Source organism: Peromyscus californicus, unplaced genomic scaffold, assembly GCF_007827085.1.
Source record: "Peromyscus californicus insignis strain IS unplaced genomic scaffold, ASM782708v3 Scaffold_13__1_contigs__length_99412109, whole genome shotgun sequence".
In the NCBI taxonomy this organism is placed as follows: Eukaryota; Metazoa; Chordata; class Mammalia; order Rodentia; family Cricetidae; genus Peromyscus; species Peromyscus californicus.
This window is the reverse complement of record NW_026294424.1, coordinates 92,151,959-92,167,831: the sequence shown is the minus strand read 5'-3', so window position 1 is coordinate 92,167,831 and position 15,873 is coordinate 92,151,959. Positions and strand designations below refer to the sequence as shown.

The window sequence follows — 15,873 nt, the reverse complement described above, 5'->3', positions numbered from 1 at the left end:
ACGGGCACAGAAGTCACCTTGCACACACATACTCAACTGTCTCAACAGCACTGTAAAGACAATGCAGGAGGACGGGCTGCAATAACCACAAAAAGGACCTCACCAGATTTCACAACACAGACAGAACCTAAGTAATGACGGTCAAAGAATTCCTAAATTCCATAAAATCTCTACTCTTGGATTAGGTCCCAAAGACTTTTCTTACATATGGTAACAAAAGCATGATCCATAAAAGAAAAAAGAAAACAAAATTTACTAAATGATTTTTGAAAGATGCTGCTAAGAGAATCAGAAGACAAGCCAAAGACTAGGAGAGGGCACCTGTCAATCACACAGCTGGTGATGGCCTGACAGCTAGGAGAAGGCACCTGTCAATCACACAGCTGGTGATGGCCTGACAGCTAGAATAGGAGAGGGCTCCTGTCAATCACACAGCTGGCGATGGCCTGACAGCTAGAATAGGAGAGGGCTCCTGTCAATCACACAGCTGGCGATGGCCTGACAGCTAGAATAGGAGAGGGCTCCTGTCAATCACACAGCTGGTGATGGCCTGACAGCTAGGACACACAAAAGACTCTCAGAGTTCGGTAAGAACAGTCAACAAGCACAAACCAGGAACGAATATTTCAGCAGACACGCTCTGCCAACAATAACACACAGATGGCAAATAAGTGCAAGGAGAGACACTCAGCACCATCACTCATTAGGAGATGACAGTCACAGCCCACAGTGACAGGCATGAGGCACCAACCAAGTCCCAGAGGGTGGAGGTGGGAGCACTGAGAGGCTAACGCCAATCTGGGTGACACAGAGACCCAAACACACACACACACACACACACACACACACACACACACGCACGCACGCACGCACGCACGCATGCACACAAGTATATACACACACTCATACACACACACATGCACACACACAAGTATACATACACACACACACACACACACACACGCACACGCACACGCACACGCACACGCACACGCACACACGTATAACACATACACCACACTAGGTGTTGGAAACTGTGAAGTTCTGTCCCTGCATGCTACTGGTGGGAGTGTAAAACAGGGTAACTGCTTCCAAAAACAACTTGCTAGTTTCTTGGAAAATAAAATGTATATTCTCCAGATGACCCTGCCATTTTACTCCCAGGCCCTTCCCCAAGACAGATGCAAGGATATATCCTACTGTATGTGGCTGTATACACAGATTCATAGCAGCTGTATTTGTAGTAGCACCAAACAAGAGACAACCCAAAAGCCCCAGGTGAAACGGGCAGACGGTGTTTTCCAGGCAGTGAAGTGCTCACTCTCGATGTGAACTAGCGCTACACAGGATGTATGGGTGTAGCTTTAAAATAATTACACTAAATCAAAAGGCCTGATATCCAGGTGTGGTGGCATGCCTATAATCCTGGCTGTGGGGAGGTGGAGGCAGGAGGACCAGGGGTTCAAAGTCACAAAGCCAACTGGAGGCCAGCCTGAGTGACATTAGTTCCTCTCTAAAAAATTAAAAAATAAAGGGCCAGTTGAAATATGTATGTATATATACATATATATATCATATATATCTGTATAGCACTCCATTTGTGTAAAACCCCAGGGACTATAAACCTAACTTAGAGTGTTATAAAGCAGTGGGCACTGGGGATAGTGCAAGAACCACGAACAGGAGCGGAAGACAATGCTCACTATTTTAATTGTGGCGATGGCTACACGGAAAAAGTATGTCAGAACTCACCAGACTGTAGCTGCTCTGGATTATTTGTCTCCCCTCCCTCCAGGTCATACTCTGCTGCTGACCTCCAATGTGATAATACTGAGGTCACAGGGTGGAGACTGGAACCAGTTCATGACAGAACTAGTGCCCTCTCTCTACCACGTAAAGACAGCCAGTGCCTCCTGAAAATCTGAGACAGCATCCTCACCCAGGACCAAAGCAGCCACAACGTCCATGTTGACTTCCAGCCTCCAGAACTGTGAGAAATAAATTCCTGTTATTTAAGCTGACAGGTCTGTGGCATTCTGTTATAGCAACTTGAACTAACAACACGGCACTCGAAATGTGTTCAATTTACTGAGTACCACTGGAGAGTCTGAAAGGAACGATCCAGACAGGGCTAAGGTTCTCCCCAACAGTGAACACTGAGAAGATCGGAACGAGGGCAGGACCGGGTAGTGAAGGATATGGTCCATTCCACATGGAGGCCCCAAGAGATGTCCCTGAGCCCACAGAGCTAAGCATGGTTTAGAGTTACACACAGATCAATCTCTCAGCCATCTGCGTCCTAAAGCCTGTGAACACATTATGTTACAGCGCAAGGGAGAAACACAGTGAAGAAATTTGCCAAGGAACCAACCTTGAGATGGAGAGGTTATCCTGGACTATCAGGTGGGTGACATATAATCCCAAGGGGAGAGAATAAAAAGGAGATATGAGAGCAGAAGTTAGTACAACGGGTTTTGAAAATGGAGGAAGGGGCCACAAGTCACTGTGTGCAGGAAGACCGAGGAGAAGAAGGGCAAGGAAACAGGACTTCCCTTCAGAAGTGGCCTGGCGGACACCCTGAGTTCCGTCCATGAGGCTCACTTCAGGGAGCTGATTACAAAACCGTGAGACAGTAAGCTGCTGTTGTTTTAAGGCACTGTTGGTGGCGATACGACACAGAAGTTATCAGAAATGAGACACCAAAAAGCGCCCACAGTCCTATCTGCCACACAGAGAACCCCTCCAGCAACCGCCTCTCTGCCGAGTTTACCTGACTCAGTTCTCTGGCCTCTCCACCTGCCAGAGTTCCACCCACCAGGGCTTTGCTTGCACCTGAGGACTGGACATGCTGAGGGGCTGGTGATGGCCATCTCTGTGACAGCCGTGAGGAAGTCCAGCCTCCTGGACGGCCACACCACTAATGCCATGGGCCGTATTCACATCCCACCCAAACTCAGGCCCTGTTCTAAGACGTCCCTGCAGTTCCGGCTCGCTGTAACCTTTCCCTGGAGACACGTCATTCTTAAAATTACACTATGTCTAATGGTGTCATTTATGTAAGTCTCAAGTCCCAAATTAGAACTAAGATCCCTTAAGGGGACGACACAGAGAAACTCAGACAGCTGATGGGCTTCATTCAAATGCTAATTACCATTACGCTAGCAAATGTGTGCTTTACCTGAGTTTTTATTAATGCTTCGCCAGAGACATCACCATTTTCTCATCACTACACTGTCAACAAACAAACAAAAAACCCAGTAAATCAACTAAGAATAACTATACCTGCTCCCGGTACTCTCCCGCTAGGATCCTGATTTGGGGGAGGGGGAGCTCCGAAAGAAGCACTGGGGACAATTAGAAAACTAGAATAGGGATTTTTTTTTTTTTTAATGACTCTGTGTTGCCCAGACTTGTCCTGGGCTTAGTGATCCTCTCATTTCAATCTCTCAACTAGTCTGAAGCATGAGTGTATGCCACTGTAACCAGCGACATGAGACTTGCGAATTTTTAAACTTGTAACAGTATTGTGGCTATGTAGGAAAATGTCTTTAAGAGATTTAAGGCTTAGATAGGCCGTTCATCCCAGCACTGGGGAGGCAGAGGCAAGAGGATCAGAGTTCAGGGTCATCCTTGTCACACAGCAAGTTCAAGGCCAGCCTGGGCTACTCAGGTCATTGTCAGAAAGAAAGCAAAAGAGAAAGAAAAGACAGAGGTGTGGTTCTGCTCACAGTGAGTGTCCAGCGTATCTGTAACTCACTTCCAAGCCATTCACCAATAAATATTTGCAAGCTCACATCACAGGGCAAAACAAACTTAGCAGACTATTTATAATTACTTAAAACTAAGGGCTAGATATTGATGATGGTAATTATGTGTAGATCTGGAGGAAGGGTTAAAACTAAACAACACACTGTTTCAGGATGAAAACATATGTGGTAAATCCATCAGGAGAAAGAATAAGAAAAGTCACCCAGGCAACAGCTGGAAGGTGCCAGGCATCAATCCTGCATTTATTAAATGTAGTGCTAACAGTAGTATGTGCAGAATTCCAGTGAGTGCCACACGTGCTGGACTCCACATGCACTGGGCTCCACATGCACTGGACTCTACATGCCTGGACTCTACATGCACTGGACTCTATGTGCACTGCATCCACATGCACTGGATCCACATGAACTGGATTCTACATGCACTGGATCTACAAGAGCTGGATCCACATGCATTGGATCCACATGCACTGAACTCCACATGCACTGGATCTACATGAGCTGGATCCATATGCACTGGACTCCACATGCACTTGATCCACATGCACTGGACCCCACATGAGCTGGATCCACATTCACTGGACCCCACATGCACTGGATCCACATGTGCTGGATCCACAAGCACTGAACTCCACAAGCACACCATCCCATACAGTTGCTGAAAGGCTCTACCTGCCAGTAAGTAGGTCAAAGAAAATACCTTGTTTCCTCATCTGGATTTCTACATATTGAGATGAAATGCTAAGTCCAAGATGAGCTTAATAAATATTTACTGCCCACAACACCAGCATGTATTTGAGACAACCTACTTGGACCAGGAAAACGGCATGGCAGTGAGCTCTTACCTTAATGCCAATGGGTTCGTTGCCCTGTGTGCCAGGTAGATGATGGAGTGACATGAGCTTCAGCACCCCACACCGCCCTGAGTCAGCTAACCAAGAGTCCTAACACACAAAAGGACAGCCACCACAGCCAGGAAGCAGCCTTCAGGTTCACAAAACATTTAAGATAAATAAGATCCCCACAGAACATTGGACTCTTCATTCAGTGCATTTCAATGTTGTATTTAAAACAAAATTTAAAATCTTGGTAGTTCTGACAAACTCTTAAGCAGATATAACAATTACTAGAAGAATAAGTCTGATTCCCCTGTGGGAGAAATATATATAATATATATATATATTATATATATATATTTTATATATATCGAGACAACTAATGCCAGCACCCTTCAGGAATGATCCCATTGAACTGGTCCTCTGGGAGTTCAGGACACAGCATGGTGAGATCTGACCGTAGGAGAACAGAGCACGCCAGTGCTGCAGCACAAGTCCATGTGCTGGCTGCTCTGAGAAATGCAGGGCTGCCCTGTCACCAGCCCACTCCTCTCCACTAAGGGACGTGCCATTTAAAATCACCTGTCTCATAAAGGACTCCCAGCGATTTTCCTACCTGGAACTTTCCACAGACAACAAGCAACCTTTGGTCACGTCCATGTCAGCCATGAAGGGTGCCATCTCATATGAGCCTTGCTTAGAGAGGCAAGTCCATGTCAGCCATGAAGGGTGCCATCTCATATGAGCCTTGCTTAGAGAGGCACGTAACCATCATTTTCCCACAGCACAAAACCAAATTAAGTCTCAGAAAGCTGGTAAAGATCCTGAATGGCCTGTTTCAACGCACTGAATTAAAATATTTTTTAAGCAGAATTTTCAAATACAGAATAGTTGAGGGAAGACAGACACTGACGACCCATGTATTTAGCTGAGTCATCTATGAATATGTAAATGTCTGTCTTACAAGAATGCAGATCTGTCAATACATAAACACAGAGGAATGATACTCTGTTAGTGTCTGTCAGTGTTTACAAGATGGTTTTCTAGGACCACTCTAAACTGTCCCACCTCCTTCTGGCCAGGACGATCATCTTCCAGTAAACTGCCAAAGTGATCAACACAAAGGGAAAGGGAAGTGTGGGACATGTGTCCTCCAGAAACACAGGGTGACACGGTGCTAATGAGGACCCAGGACACTTAACAAGGATGCCCCATAAATGTCACCACGATGGAACGGGAAGAGGCGGTGCTACTTGCACTGTTACTGTAAACCAAGATTCTTGTCAAGAGAACCAATGGTTGTTGACCACAGTTAGCACTTCAAGAGCCAAGAGCAACATCAATTAGTGAGGGGAGACGGGTCATGGAAAAGAAGGAAGCAAGGAGGTACAAGGTTTGGCCGACATGCCAGCCGGCTTCACCTAGAGAAGCACACTTGGCAAGAACCAATGGGAAAGTCTGAGCCGCTGGAGACCAGCCCCTATGAATTCACAGCATAACAGGTAGACAAAAATAAAAGACCTCTAGAGAGTTAAAAAAAAATTAAATAAACAAAATGTCCCACCTTTCCCTGGTACAGTTATGACATGCACAAACATTGGCTGCTTGCATCAGAAAGTCCACTCTAGTGGAACAGATAATTTGTTAGAGACAGCTGATAATATTTTGTGGGAAACTTCTCAAAATAGTAAGATGAATTGCTAAAAGTCAAGACCCAAAATGTAAAACTTCATGCAGTAACACCAGGCTGCTCTTTAGAAATCCCAAATATAAAGAAAACTTTTAAATGGCCAAGGACCAATCCTCACCTCCTCACAGCTTTCTGTCTACACATCTACAACTTTAGAACTGACTGTAGTGGCCTAGCTTATTCCTGAACACACTTGCTCAGGAAGGCCCTGATCCTCTGAGGACCTAGAGGAAGCGTTTCAACGACACAGCAGCCGTCAACAGGAAGTACTGGCAGGCAGAACATTCAAGTGAAAGATGCTGATCTTCCTCAAAACTCTTCTGGCTGTTCCACAATTCCACACATTTGGTTTTTTTTGTTTTTTTGTTTTTTTTTTTTGGTTTTTCGAGACAGGGTTTCTCTGTGTAGCTTTGCGCCTTTCCTGGAACTCACTTGGTAGCCCAGGCTGGCCTCGAACTCACAGAGATCCGCCTGGCTCTGCCTCCCGAGTGCTGGGATTAAAGGCGTGCGCCACCACCGCCCGGCTCCACACATTTGTATTACAGTTACCCATCATAAGCAAGTCTTCACAATCCCAGTTCTCAGTTCTGTCACACCTGCTCTCCCACTGTGGGCACCAGCTGCTTTTCCCCTCAGCTATTACTCTGAACACACCGTAAGGAGCAAGTGAAAAAGCCCAGGACAGCCTCTGAACTGAGCCCCCTTACAAACATCAAATGCTGTGACTTACTAGAACTTAACAACCATGCAGATTTGGTGCTAACAATCTGCACTGGCTTTCACAGATCTATTAGCTGCTTCCTGGTCATTTAATGTCCCGAGCCTTAAAAAGGAAACCACCAGTGTGTTTGGTTAAGCTCATTTGTTTCTTAGATTCATTAGTGCTCACTGGTTCTAAGTCCCTGTTGGACTGAGAAAGTGGAGGGCCCAAGGCAAACACCTGGATTCTTGCTCTTCTGCTTTTCAAAATGGTTCTGGACTCTATTTCTGCTTTTTTTCCTCAATGAAGAAGTGTACGTCCATCTTTGCTTTCCTGGTATATATGTACACTACCCTGTGCTCTCCACTCATTCCTGCCCAGTGCTTAAGCCTACTCACCCATGTCAGCATCTCATCTCTCACTGACCTCTTTCTAAGAACACACCTCTCTCCACCGAAAACAACATCTTCGCTTATCCTTCTGTAATGAAAAAATTTTTTCATACAATATATTTTAATCATATTTCCCCTCCCTCCTACCCCTCCCAGTTCTTCCCCACCTCCCTAGCCACCCAACTTTATGTTCTTTCCCTCTCTCTCAAAACAAAAAGCCAAAGCGAAACAAGAAGTCCACAAAACTACCACTGAGTTCATTCCGTGTTGGCCAACAACTCCTGGACCTGGGGCCTGCCCGGGGATACGGTTGATACACCCAGTGACACTCTCCTGGAGAGAGCTGATCTTCTCTTTGCAAGTAGGTATCGGTTGCAGATAGTTTCTTGGTTAGGGGTAGGAGCCTGTGTCCACTTCCCCTCTCTCCGTGCTGGGACCCCATGCAGCCCGGACCTATGCAGGTTCTGTGCATGCTGCCTCAGTCTCCAATGACTTCATACGTGCATGAGTCCTGTGGTGAGTCATCCATCCCCTCTGGCTCTTACAGTCTCTCCACCCCTTCTTCTGCACAGCTCCCTGAGTCTGGAGGGACTGCTCCTCCTATCTTAAAACCTCCCAATAACAGCTACCAAGTGTGCTCCTCTCGCTTCCCTAGTATAGAGCCTGGTTTCCACTAAGATCTTTGGCTAAATCCTGTGTGCGTCTCAGCCTGTGTTCTAGAGTGCTACTGAGGACACCTTCCAAGCAGGCCCTCCTCTTTTAGCCTTCAGGATCTTCACCTTTGCTACTCTTTACATCCCTAACTCTTTTCTAACATGGGCACTCTTTCCTTAGACTTGCCATGACTGATGTCATGGTCCCACCACCATCTTTTGACAGAACGTGCTTTCTCTCCACTGTAGGACACCATCTCCCCTAGACTGACAACTGGCCCATCAATTCCCCTAGATAGCTCTGCAACGCCCTCCTTTTCAGAGTCCCCCCTTCCAGCACTTTCTAGACCACTGCTCTTGAGCTATGCATGTCTCTACACAAGTTTCCAGTGGCAAGAGAGGTGTGGTGGTACACACACACAACCCCAGCACCAGAGAGGCAAAGACAAGAGGATGGTGGGTTCCAGCTCAGCCTGGACTACACAGGAAGAGCTACTTCAGAGGAAACCAGTAACCAAAGCAACAACCAAGCCCAGTCCAGCAGCTTCCCAGAGTCCATGAATAAAGAGGAACACCATAGGCTACCAGGCTGGTCAGCGCCAACCCCACCTTCCAAACAGGCCGAGTTTATGCTCTGGGATTTCCAAACTAACTTCTGTGTTGAGTCAAGAAGCAGTTCTGCATGCCTTTTGCCTAGAACACCCTGCCCTAACCCCTGCCCTAACCCCTGTTCTAACCCCTGTCCTAACCCTAGTCCACCTGACTGAATTCCCAGGCATCTTCACTTCCTACTTCAACCCTCTTTAAAGCTTCTCCTACATTCTCCAACTAGAGTTCATTCAGGCCCCCCAATGCTTACAAGGCCTTCACAGCTGTCTACTGAATCTAACCCACACAAGGCTCCAGGGTAGGGCTGGGCTAGGGAGTCCTTGTTCTCTGTTGAGGAGTACTACTCGGCCATTTCAAGTCCTGGAACATTCTCCTCGAGGTTAAGGAGCACTTTTTTCACACGTTAATTCTCTGGAACACGGAACTTTCTCTGGGCAGAAGTCTCGGGGTCCTGAACAATGGTAATGTCACATTAACAATACCATTATAAAGGCTACAAAATGGCAAAGCCTGGGAGTGCAGTTTAACAGCAGGATATAAAGCACCTCCTCCACTTCTTGCATTAATTTCAAAAGGTTTCCCCCCCCCCCCCTTCTTCTTCTTTACTGGCTCTTGAACAGAACAGCACTTAAAGAGTTTCTATGGACCAAATATTAACCAGCCTCCAACAGGCAACTGATTTAAAAATAGCCCTTGACCTGGAAATATAGGTGTGTTCAAATACACACCCTGATAAGAAAGGACAGACAGAGGATACAGCTCAAGGCCTTAGAGCCTAGCAAGTCAAGGGCTCCTTGAGACGGGGCTCTGGAAGTACGGGAACATTTCAGCACAGTTTGAACAAGCTCACCCTCATCTAAGAACTCATGACAAAACGAGTTACGGATGGACACATTTCATCTCGGAAAAACCACATCCACCAAAATATCTATCAATGGCAGCTAACAACACAGCACTTATAAAGAAACACACAAGCCAGCGGGGTAAACAAGTCACCAAGGGAGATGCCGACTATAATGAGTCCAAGGACTCCACAGACATCGTTCCTATTTTAAATACATTATGGTGTTTGAAATGTAAGCAAATAAATTCAAAAGCTATTTTATGCACCGTTTCCCGTTTTCAGGACATGTTTTGTCTTAATAAGAGCTCGTTAGCTTTCTCCAGTTAAGGAAGTCAACATGAGGAGGCTGGTATTTCCTTGATTCCAAAGGATACCAGTGCTAAATAAAACAAAATCCCAACCTAATTAATTCTATTTTTGGTCTAGTTTCCAAGGCAGTTTTCACAAAGGCTGTTCTTGGCCCACTGCTTCCAGGTTTCAACTTTCCAGAGCTGGAAACTGTATTTTGTCTATTTCCTTGGCACATGTACTTCCCAGAATCTCTCTTCATCCTCATTCCCCTCAAGAATAGGAAAGCAGTAGTCAACTCATTGAGTCTAAAGTTTGGGTCCTAAAATCACCGTCATATTTATTGCTTCCGTGTTATCTTAGCACAGATTAGTAACTCAAGCTCCATCAAGTTCATTAACATAAGTTTTGAGAGGAACAATCAGGCTGCCAGGGGTGTCAGAACAGCAGAGAGATGGGTAAGTTAGGTTCCAGTACCAAAACGCAGTGAGCTTGACCTTGGGCCATCCCAAGACAACCTGAGTAGTTTGTTTCTTTTTTGATACCGGGGCCAGCGTTGAGCTTACTACAGAGCTGAGAATGATTTCCTTGCCTCCACCTCTCCCTGTCCCCTAGTGCTGGGACTCCGGGCAAATGCCACCACACCTGATCTTCCACAAAAGAATTCTAAGAATGATTTCAACAGTTTTGAGTTTCTCAAGCAAAGTGGAATTCTGTAAACATAAGCGTTTATAGTAAATGCATTCTCTGGCCCAATTTCCCAATCTACCTATTTCATACGGGGATAAAACTGCGGGGTTTTTTTTTTCCTCCAAAAGTTCTTAGTGGCACCAGTTTAGGAAACACACCTAAACTCTTGACTCTTTGTAGCCTTAACCTCTGCATGCAAGGTTAATCTATTTTAAAGGTGAGGGGTACGTCAAGTCTGGAATTAGCCTGTTCGCTTCAATGAAAACCAGCGGTGGCACGACTACTGCCCTGTGTGCCCGGCACTCACGTGCTCCCCGCGCACGGCAGCCTCAACCCTCCGGAATCTATCAGCCCGGAAAAAGAACAGAGAAACGAAAGCGCAGCTTGGAGCAGCTCCAGAGCCGGTCTGCGTCAGGCTCCAATGACAGCCCGGAGCCCAAGGTGCCCGTCTTAAGTTTACTCCCAACTTTGTCGCCCTACCAAGGAAAGGCGAGAGAGGTGGCGGCCACAAGGCAGCCGGAGCGCCCGCGGTGACGGGTTCCATCCCGACCCCAGAGCGGGGAGGAGTGCAGGGGGCGGGGGATCCGGGGAAGAAGTCAGGTTCAAGTGCGGAGCTCGCACTCCCCGGAGCGGGGGGGGACGACGCGCAGGACCCCCGCGGCACGCCCGCTCCGGGGGGGCGCGGCCCCGGCCCCGCCCCACTCACTCACTCCTCACTCACTTTGTCGCTGGTGCTCTCGGTTTCGTGGTCGCCGCCGGCCGCCTCCCCCTCGCGGGGTGGCGGCGTCCCCGCTCCCCCGGGGCCGGGGCAGCCCCCGCGGTGCCGCAGCTCCAGCATGTCCCGCTCCCGCGTCGCTGGGCTGGCGTCGTCTAGCGCCCGGCCACCGCGGAGCCGCGCCGGGTCACCCCGAGAACGGCATCAACGAGCGAGCGCTCGAGGCCGCCGCCGCCGCCGCCGGCAGGGGGTGCGGGGCGGCGCGGGCGGGCGGGGACGCGGCGCCGTTGCCAGGTGCGCGGCTCCACGCACTGGCCCCAGAGGGCGGAGGAGCAGCCCGGCCCTCCCTCGCGCCTCGCGACCGCGCCACCCTGGCCCGCCCGCTCGCCGGCTCGCCCGCCCGCCCTCCGGCCCGCCCGCCCCACCTTCCCGCCGCCGAGCTCCCGCAGCACGGTCACGCGCCGCAGGCCCCGCCCCTGGGCGCTGCACTGCGGTGCCCGAGGCCCCGCCCCGGGCGGTGACGTCAGTGCCCCGGCCCCGCCCCGGCCCGGCCCCGCCCCGCCCCGCGCGCAGGTGGGGGGCCCGGAAAGGTGCGCCCTGGGCTAGGGACCCGGGACGAGCCAGGGGCTGGAGGACGGGGAGGATAGCCCCAGGGACGGGAAGCCCTCGACCGCGCAGGGACGGCGCTCAGCCGACTCCTTCAAGGCACTCGACCCAGCTTGACACGCCGCGGCGTGGCGGAGCTTCGCCGGCGTCCCCAAGCAGAAACTTGCTCGGCAGGACAGACCCGTTGGCTCCGCGTTCCAGCCCGTGCTTTGCCACCCCCGGTGCCTGGGGATGAGTTGGCTAATAGTTTCAGTGTCCGTACCGAGGTTCTGTACCAGGGAAACTCGGGTGTTTGAATCTCACAAAATGTTCGACCGTAGGTTCCACCGAGAACCTTGGATGCCTTAGGGCGCCACCGCCAACCTTGTCTCCGAAAGACAAGGAAGGACCTTGGGACTTTAAGCTGGAACAGGATGGACACATGATCTGCGTTAATTCCAGCCTAAATCCTGTTAGCAGGTGCTTAGTCTTCTTTACATGCGTTTGCTAGCTGGTTATTAAAGGCAGCACACGCATTCCGCAAAGGGTCAAAGGAGCACCGTCATTGTAACTAGTCAACAATTTCCCAGGTCATTACTGACAAGGTGAAAATGGGGAATATGTTGTTCTTAAAGTCTAATAACTAGCCAGCAAAATTCAAACGTCAGAGAAAGACACAATGAGAAACAGATTTCTGTTGGCATTTCTTTGTCTGGCCGAACAGATCTTTAAAACCGTCAAGTTCAGCTAGGGTTACCAGCTTCATTTTCCAAAAGTGTAGAGAAATTATAATTTGTTCTTTGTAAGCAGAGTAGCAAAAATAATTGAGAAGGGCCGGAAAGGGTTCAGCGGGTAGACATCAGCCAAGCCTGATGACTCAAGTTCGATTCCCAAGCCCTGCCTACATGGGGGAAGTAGAGAACTGCCTCCAGAAAGCGGTCCTCTGATCTCTCCAGTTACACTCATACACGTAAATAAATATCCCTTAAAACTAATGGAAGGTATGAGAATAAATCTTACAAGTGATGTACATGTTGTGTGTGTGTGTGTGTGTGTGTGTGTGTGTGTGTGTGTGTATTTGGTTTTGGTTTTGGGGTTTGTTTTGTTTGTTTTTGTTTTGGTAAAAACAGAAGACCTCGAGTAATTAGGTTAATTGTTCTACATTTTTTGAGATAAAATACTTTCATTTAAATCTTTTTGTTTGTTTGTTTGTTTGTTTTGAGACAGGGTTTCTCCTTGTAGTTCCCGAGTGCTGGGATTAAAGGCGTGTGCCACCACCGCCCGGTTGATAAAGTGCTTTCATATAGGAAGATAAAATAACAGCAGAAGAGGCCACAGAAGGCTGTGATGGGTTGACTCTATGGATTCCACCCAGCAGAAAGGAGGATTGTAAACTTTTCCACGAAGTTGGGGAGCGAGTGTTCTAGCCCCAGTAGTGCCCATTATCTCTGTGGCCTTGAGTAAGTGATAAGCCCTGTGTCCCCATCTGTAAAATGAATAGTAAGAAGGCTGGCCTCCTGGGCCCTTCTAGCTGTTACAGACTCTAGCCCTTCATCACCCTGGCCCAGGGAGGGAGCTCAACACTTCTCTTTCCCTCCCCCAGTCAGCTCCTCAGTGTTCTTTTTCTGTCTTCCCTCTTTGCAGTAGGATGAGGGTAAAGCCTACTGAGAGGGACGAGAGGGACGAGAGAAGACAGTGAGCATAACAGAATCGTGTTTCTCCACCCAGGGAAGAGGGACAGTGAGTGCAGAGCCACCAGAGCTCCCGCCCTTCGGTGAGTTCTGCCACTCTCCGTATTTTGGCTGAGATGGTAATTTATTTCTGTCTTCATTATAGTTATTGACTCTAGTTGAATGATCGATGGAACCACAGACTAAGGTCTTGCCGCAGAGCCAGCCCTTACCCTCAGACAGTCAGCAGTGTCTGTTGAAGAAGTGAATGAGAAACAAATGGATAGCAGTGTATGGCCTGATGGGAAATTATTTGGTGTTCATGTTTTGAGTTTTATGTTTTGACATATATGGTGTGATGGCTAATTGTGATTGTCAACTTGACTACATCTGGAACTAAAACCCTGTGAGGGATTTTTTTTTTTTTTGATTGGATCACTTGAGGTAAGAAGAACCACCCTAAATCTGGGCCACACCTGGGGGCAGCCTCTGTGAAGAACAGGGAGGAGGAAGCTCTCACTTGAGCTTGCCATTGCTGGCAAGTTCACTCCTTCACTGTTGTCAGAGCCTTCTTTGGAATTCCTGAGTATACTGAAGACCAGCTGAACAACTTTTGTATTCTTGGACTTCACATCAGAAGACAGCCATTGTTGGAATATTCAGAACATATCCTGCAAGGCACTCTAATAAATCTCATAGGTAGGTAGATAGATAAATAGATGATAGATGGTAGATAGATTATAGATAGATGGTAGATAGATAATAGATATGATAGATGGTAGGTAGATGATAGATAGATAGATAGGTAGATAGATAGATAGATAGATAGATAGATAGATAGATAGATAGATAGACAGATAAAGACAGATTAATTCTATCAGTACTATTTCTCTAGAGAACTTTGACTAATACACATGGGTATTTACTTTTCTCAATTTTTCACTTTACTTTTAAAAGGACATTAAGTTTAACATGTATTAAAAGAAGCTCTGGTAATGATTTCGTATTTTAATTAAAATATATTGCAATGTATTCAACCGCAACTGGCTTTAATGCACTTTCTGTTTGCAGACTTTCTTCAAGGTCTTTTTCTTTCCTTTTTTTTAAATCTTTCATCTTCTTCACTTATTACGTTTGTGTTCTATGACACAAAATCTGACATGCAATGGTTCCCAAGCCTCACCTGTCACTCCTGCTATGGTTTGACCTGCTGAAGGGCTTCCAGGAGTCCCAGAGCGCATGGCAGACGCTGGGCCAGGAGACACTTTTGGCTAGTTTGGAGAGTTTCCCCGTCAGTGGTCTTAGAATTACTTAGCTCTTAGGAAGGGATTTGATTTGCTGGGCAGTGTGAGAAGCAAGTGGTGATGGTGTTATTTATTTATTTATTTATTTATTTATTTATTTATTTATTTATTCTCAGTTTTTCGAGACAGGGTTTCTCTGTGTAGTTTTGGTGCCTGTCCTGGATCTCGATCGGTAGACCAGGCTGGCCTCGAACTCACAGGGATCCGCCTGGCTCTGCCTCCGAGTGCTGGGATTAAAGGCGTGCGCCACTGCCGCCCCGGCAATGGTATTATTTTTATGGTGTCTATTTTGGCTTTGGTGTTAACTTCTGTTTCCCACAACCATGGAAACAAGGTGTACAGAGACCTGCTACTGCTCCCCCAGAACTGCTTCCCAAGGATTCAAGACTGAGGAAAGTTGCCCCCTCAGGTGGGAACCTGAGCTGCTTCCCACATCAGACCCTGTGCTATCCCCAGCTTGCCTAGGGAAGGAAAGCTCCACCTCACCAAGTGTTTCTGGTTGCCTGGACACCCTTCCTCTAGCTTTTGGGACCTGACCTATCTTCTCTGCTACCTCTTCCAGCTCTCTACATAAGCTGGAGGTAAGCATTTCTGATTTAAAGGGGGAAAGTTCAATATAGGAGGAGGGAGGGAGAGAGGTAAAATAACAAAATAGATGGCTAAAAAGGCCACAAGGAGTCATATGATTAACTATTTCCCTAGAAATAATACATGTAATTTGATTTGAGTGCTCAGTCACCAGGGAGTGGTTCTATGAAAGAACTAGGAGGTGTGGCCTTGTTGGAGGAAGTGTGTCGCTGGGGGTGGGCTTTGAGATTTGAAGGGCCCAAGCCAGACCTAGTGGCCCTCTCTTCTTCCTGCTGCCTGTGGATTTGATGTAGAACTCTTAGCTACTTGCTCTAGTACCATGTCTGCCTGTGTACCACCATGCTTCCCACCATGATGATAATGGATTAAACCTCTGAAACCGTAAGAAAGCCCCAATTAAATTCTTTCTCTTATAAGAGTTGCCGTGGTCATGACATCTCTTCACAGCAATAGAATACTAAGAGAAACCACTAAACAAAATCCCAACACCTCATGGGAGAAGCCCTCTTTTGAGGTGTTGGCTAGGGCTAAGAGACTTCCAA

The 15,873-nt window shown here is 47.7% G+C and overlaps 1 protein-coding gene across 2 annotated transcripts in view; it reads right to left on the bottom strand.

The window, feature by feature from the left end:
• Cds1 (CDP-diacylglycerol synthase 1) overlaps positions 1-11,435 on the bottom strand; it is a 67,772-nt gene extending 56,337 nt beyond the window's left edge. Inside the window, exon 1 of one of the 2 annotated variants that reach the window (XM_052735523.1) lies at positions 11,191-11,435. In XM_052735523.1, the coding sequence (XP_052591483.1) occupies positions 11,191-11,307 (117 nt within the window). In that variant the 5' untranslated portion in view covers positions 11,308-11,435. The remainder of the gene's footprint in view (positions 1-11,190) is intronic. The other variant, XM_052735522.1, reaches the window with a different exon arrangement.
• Positions 11,436-15,873: the final 4,438 nt, after the last annotated feature.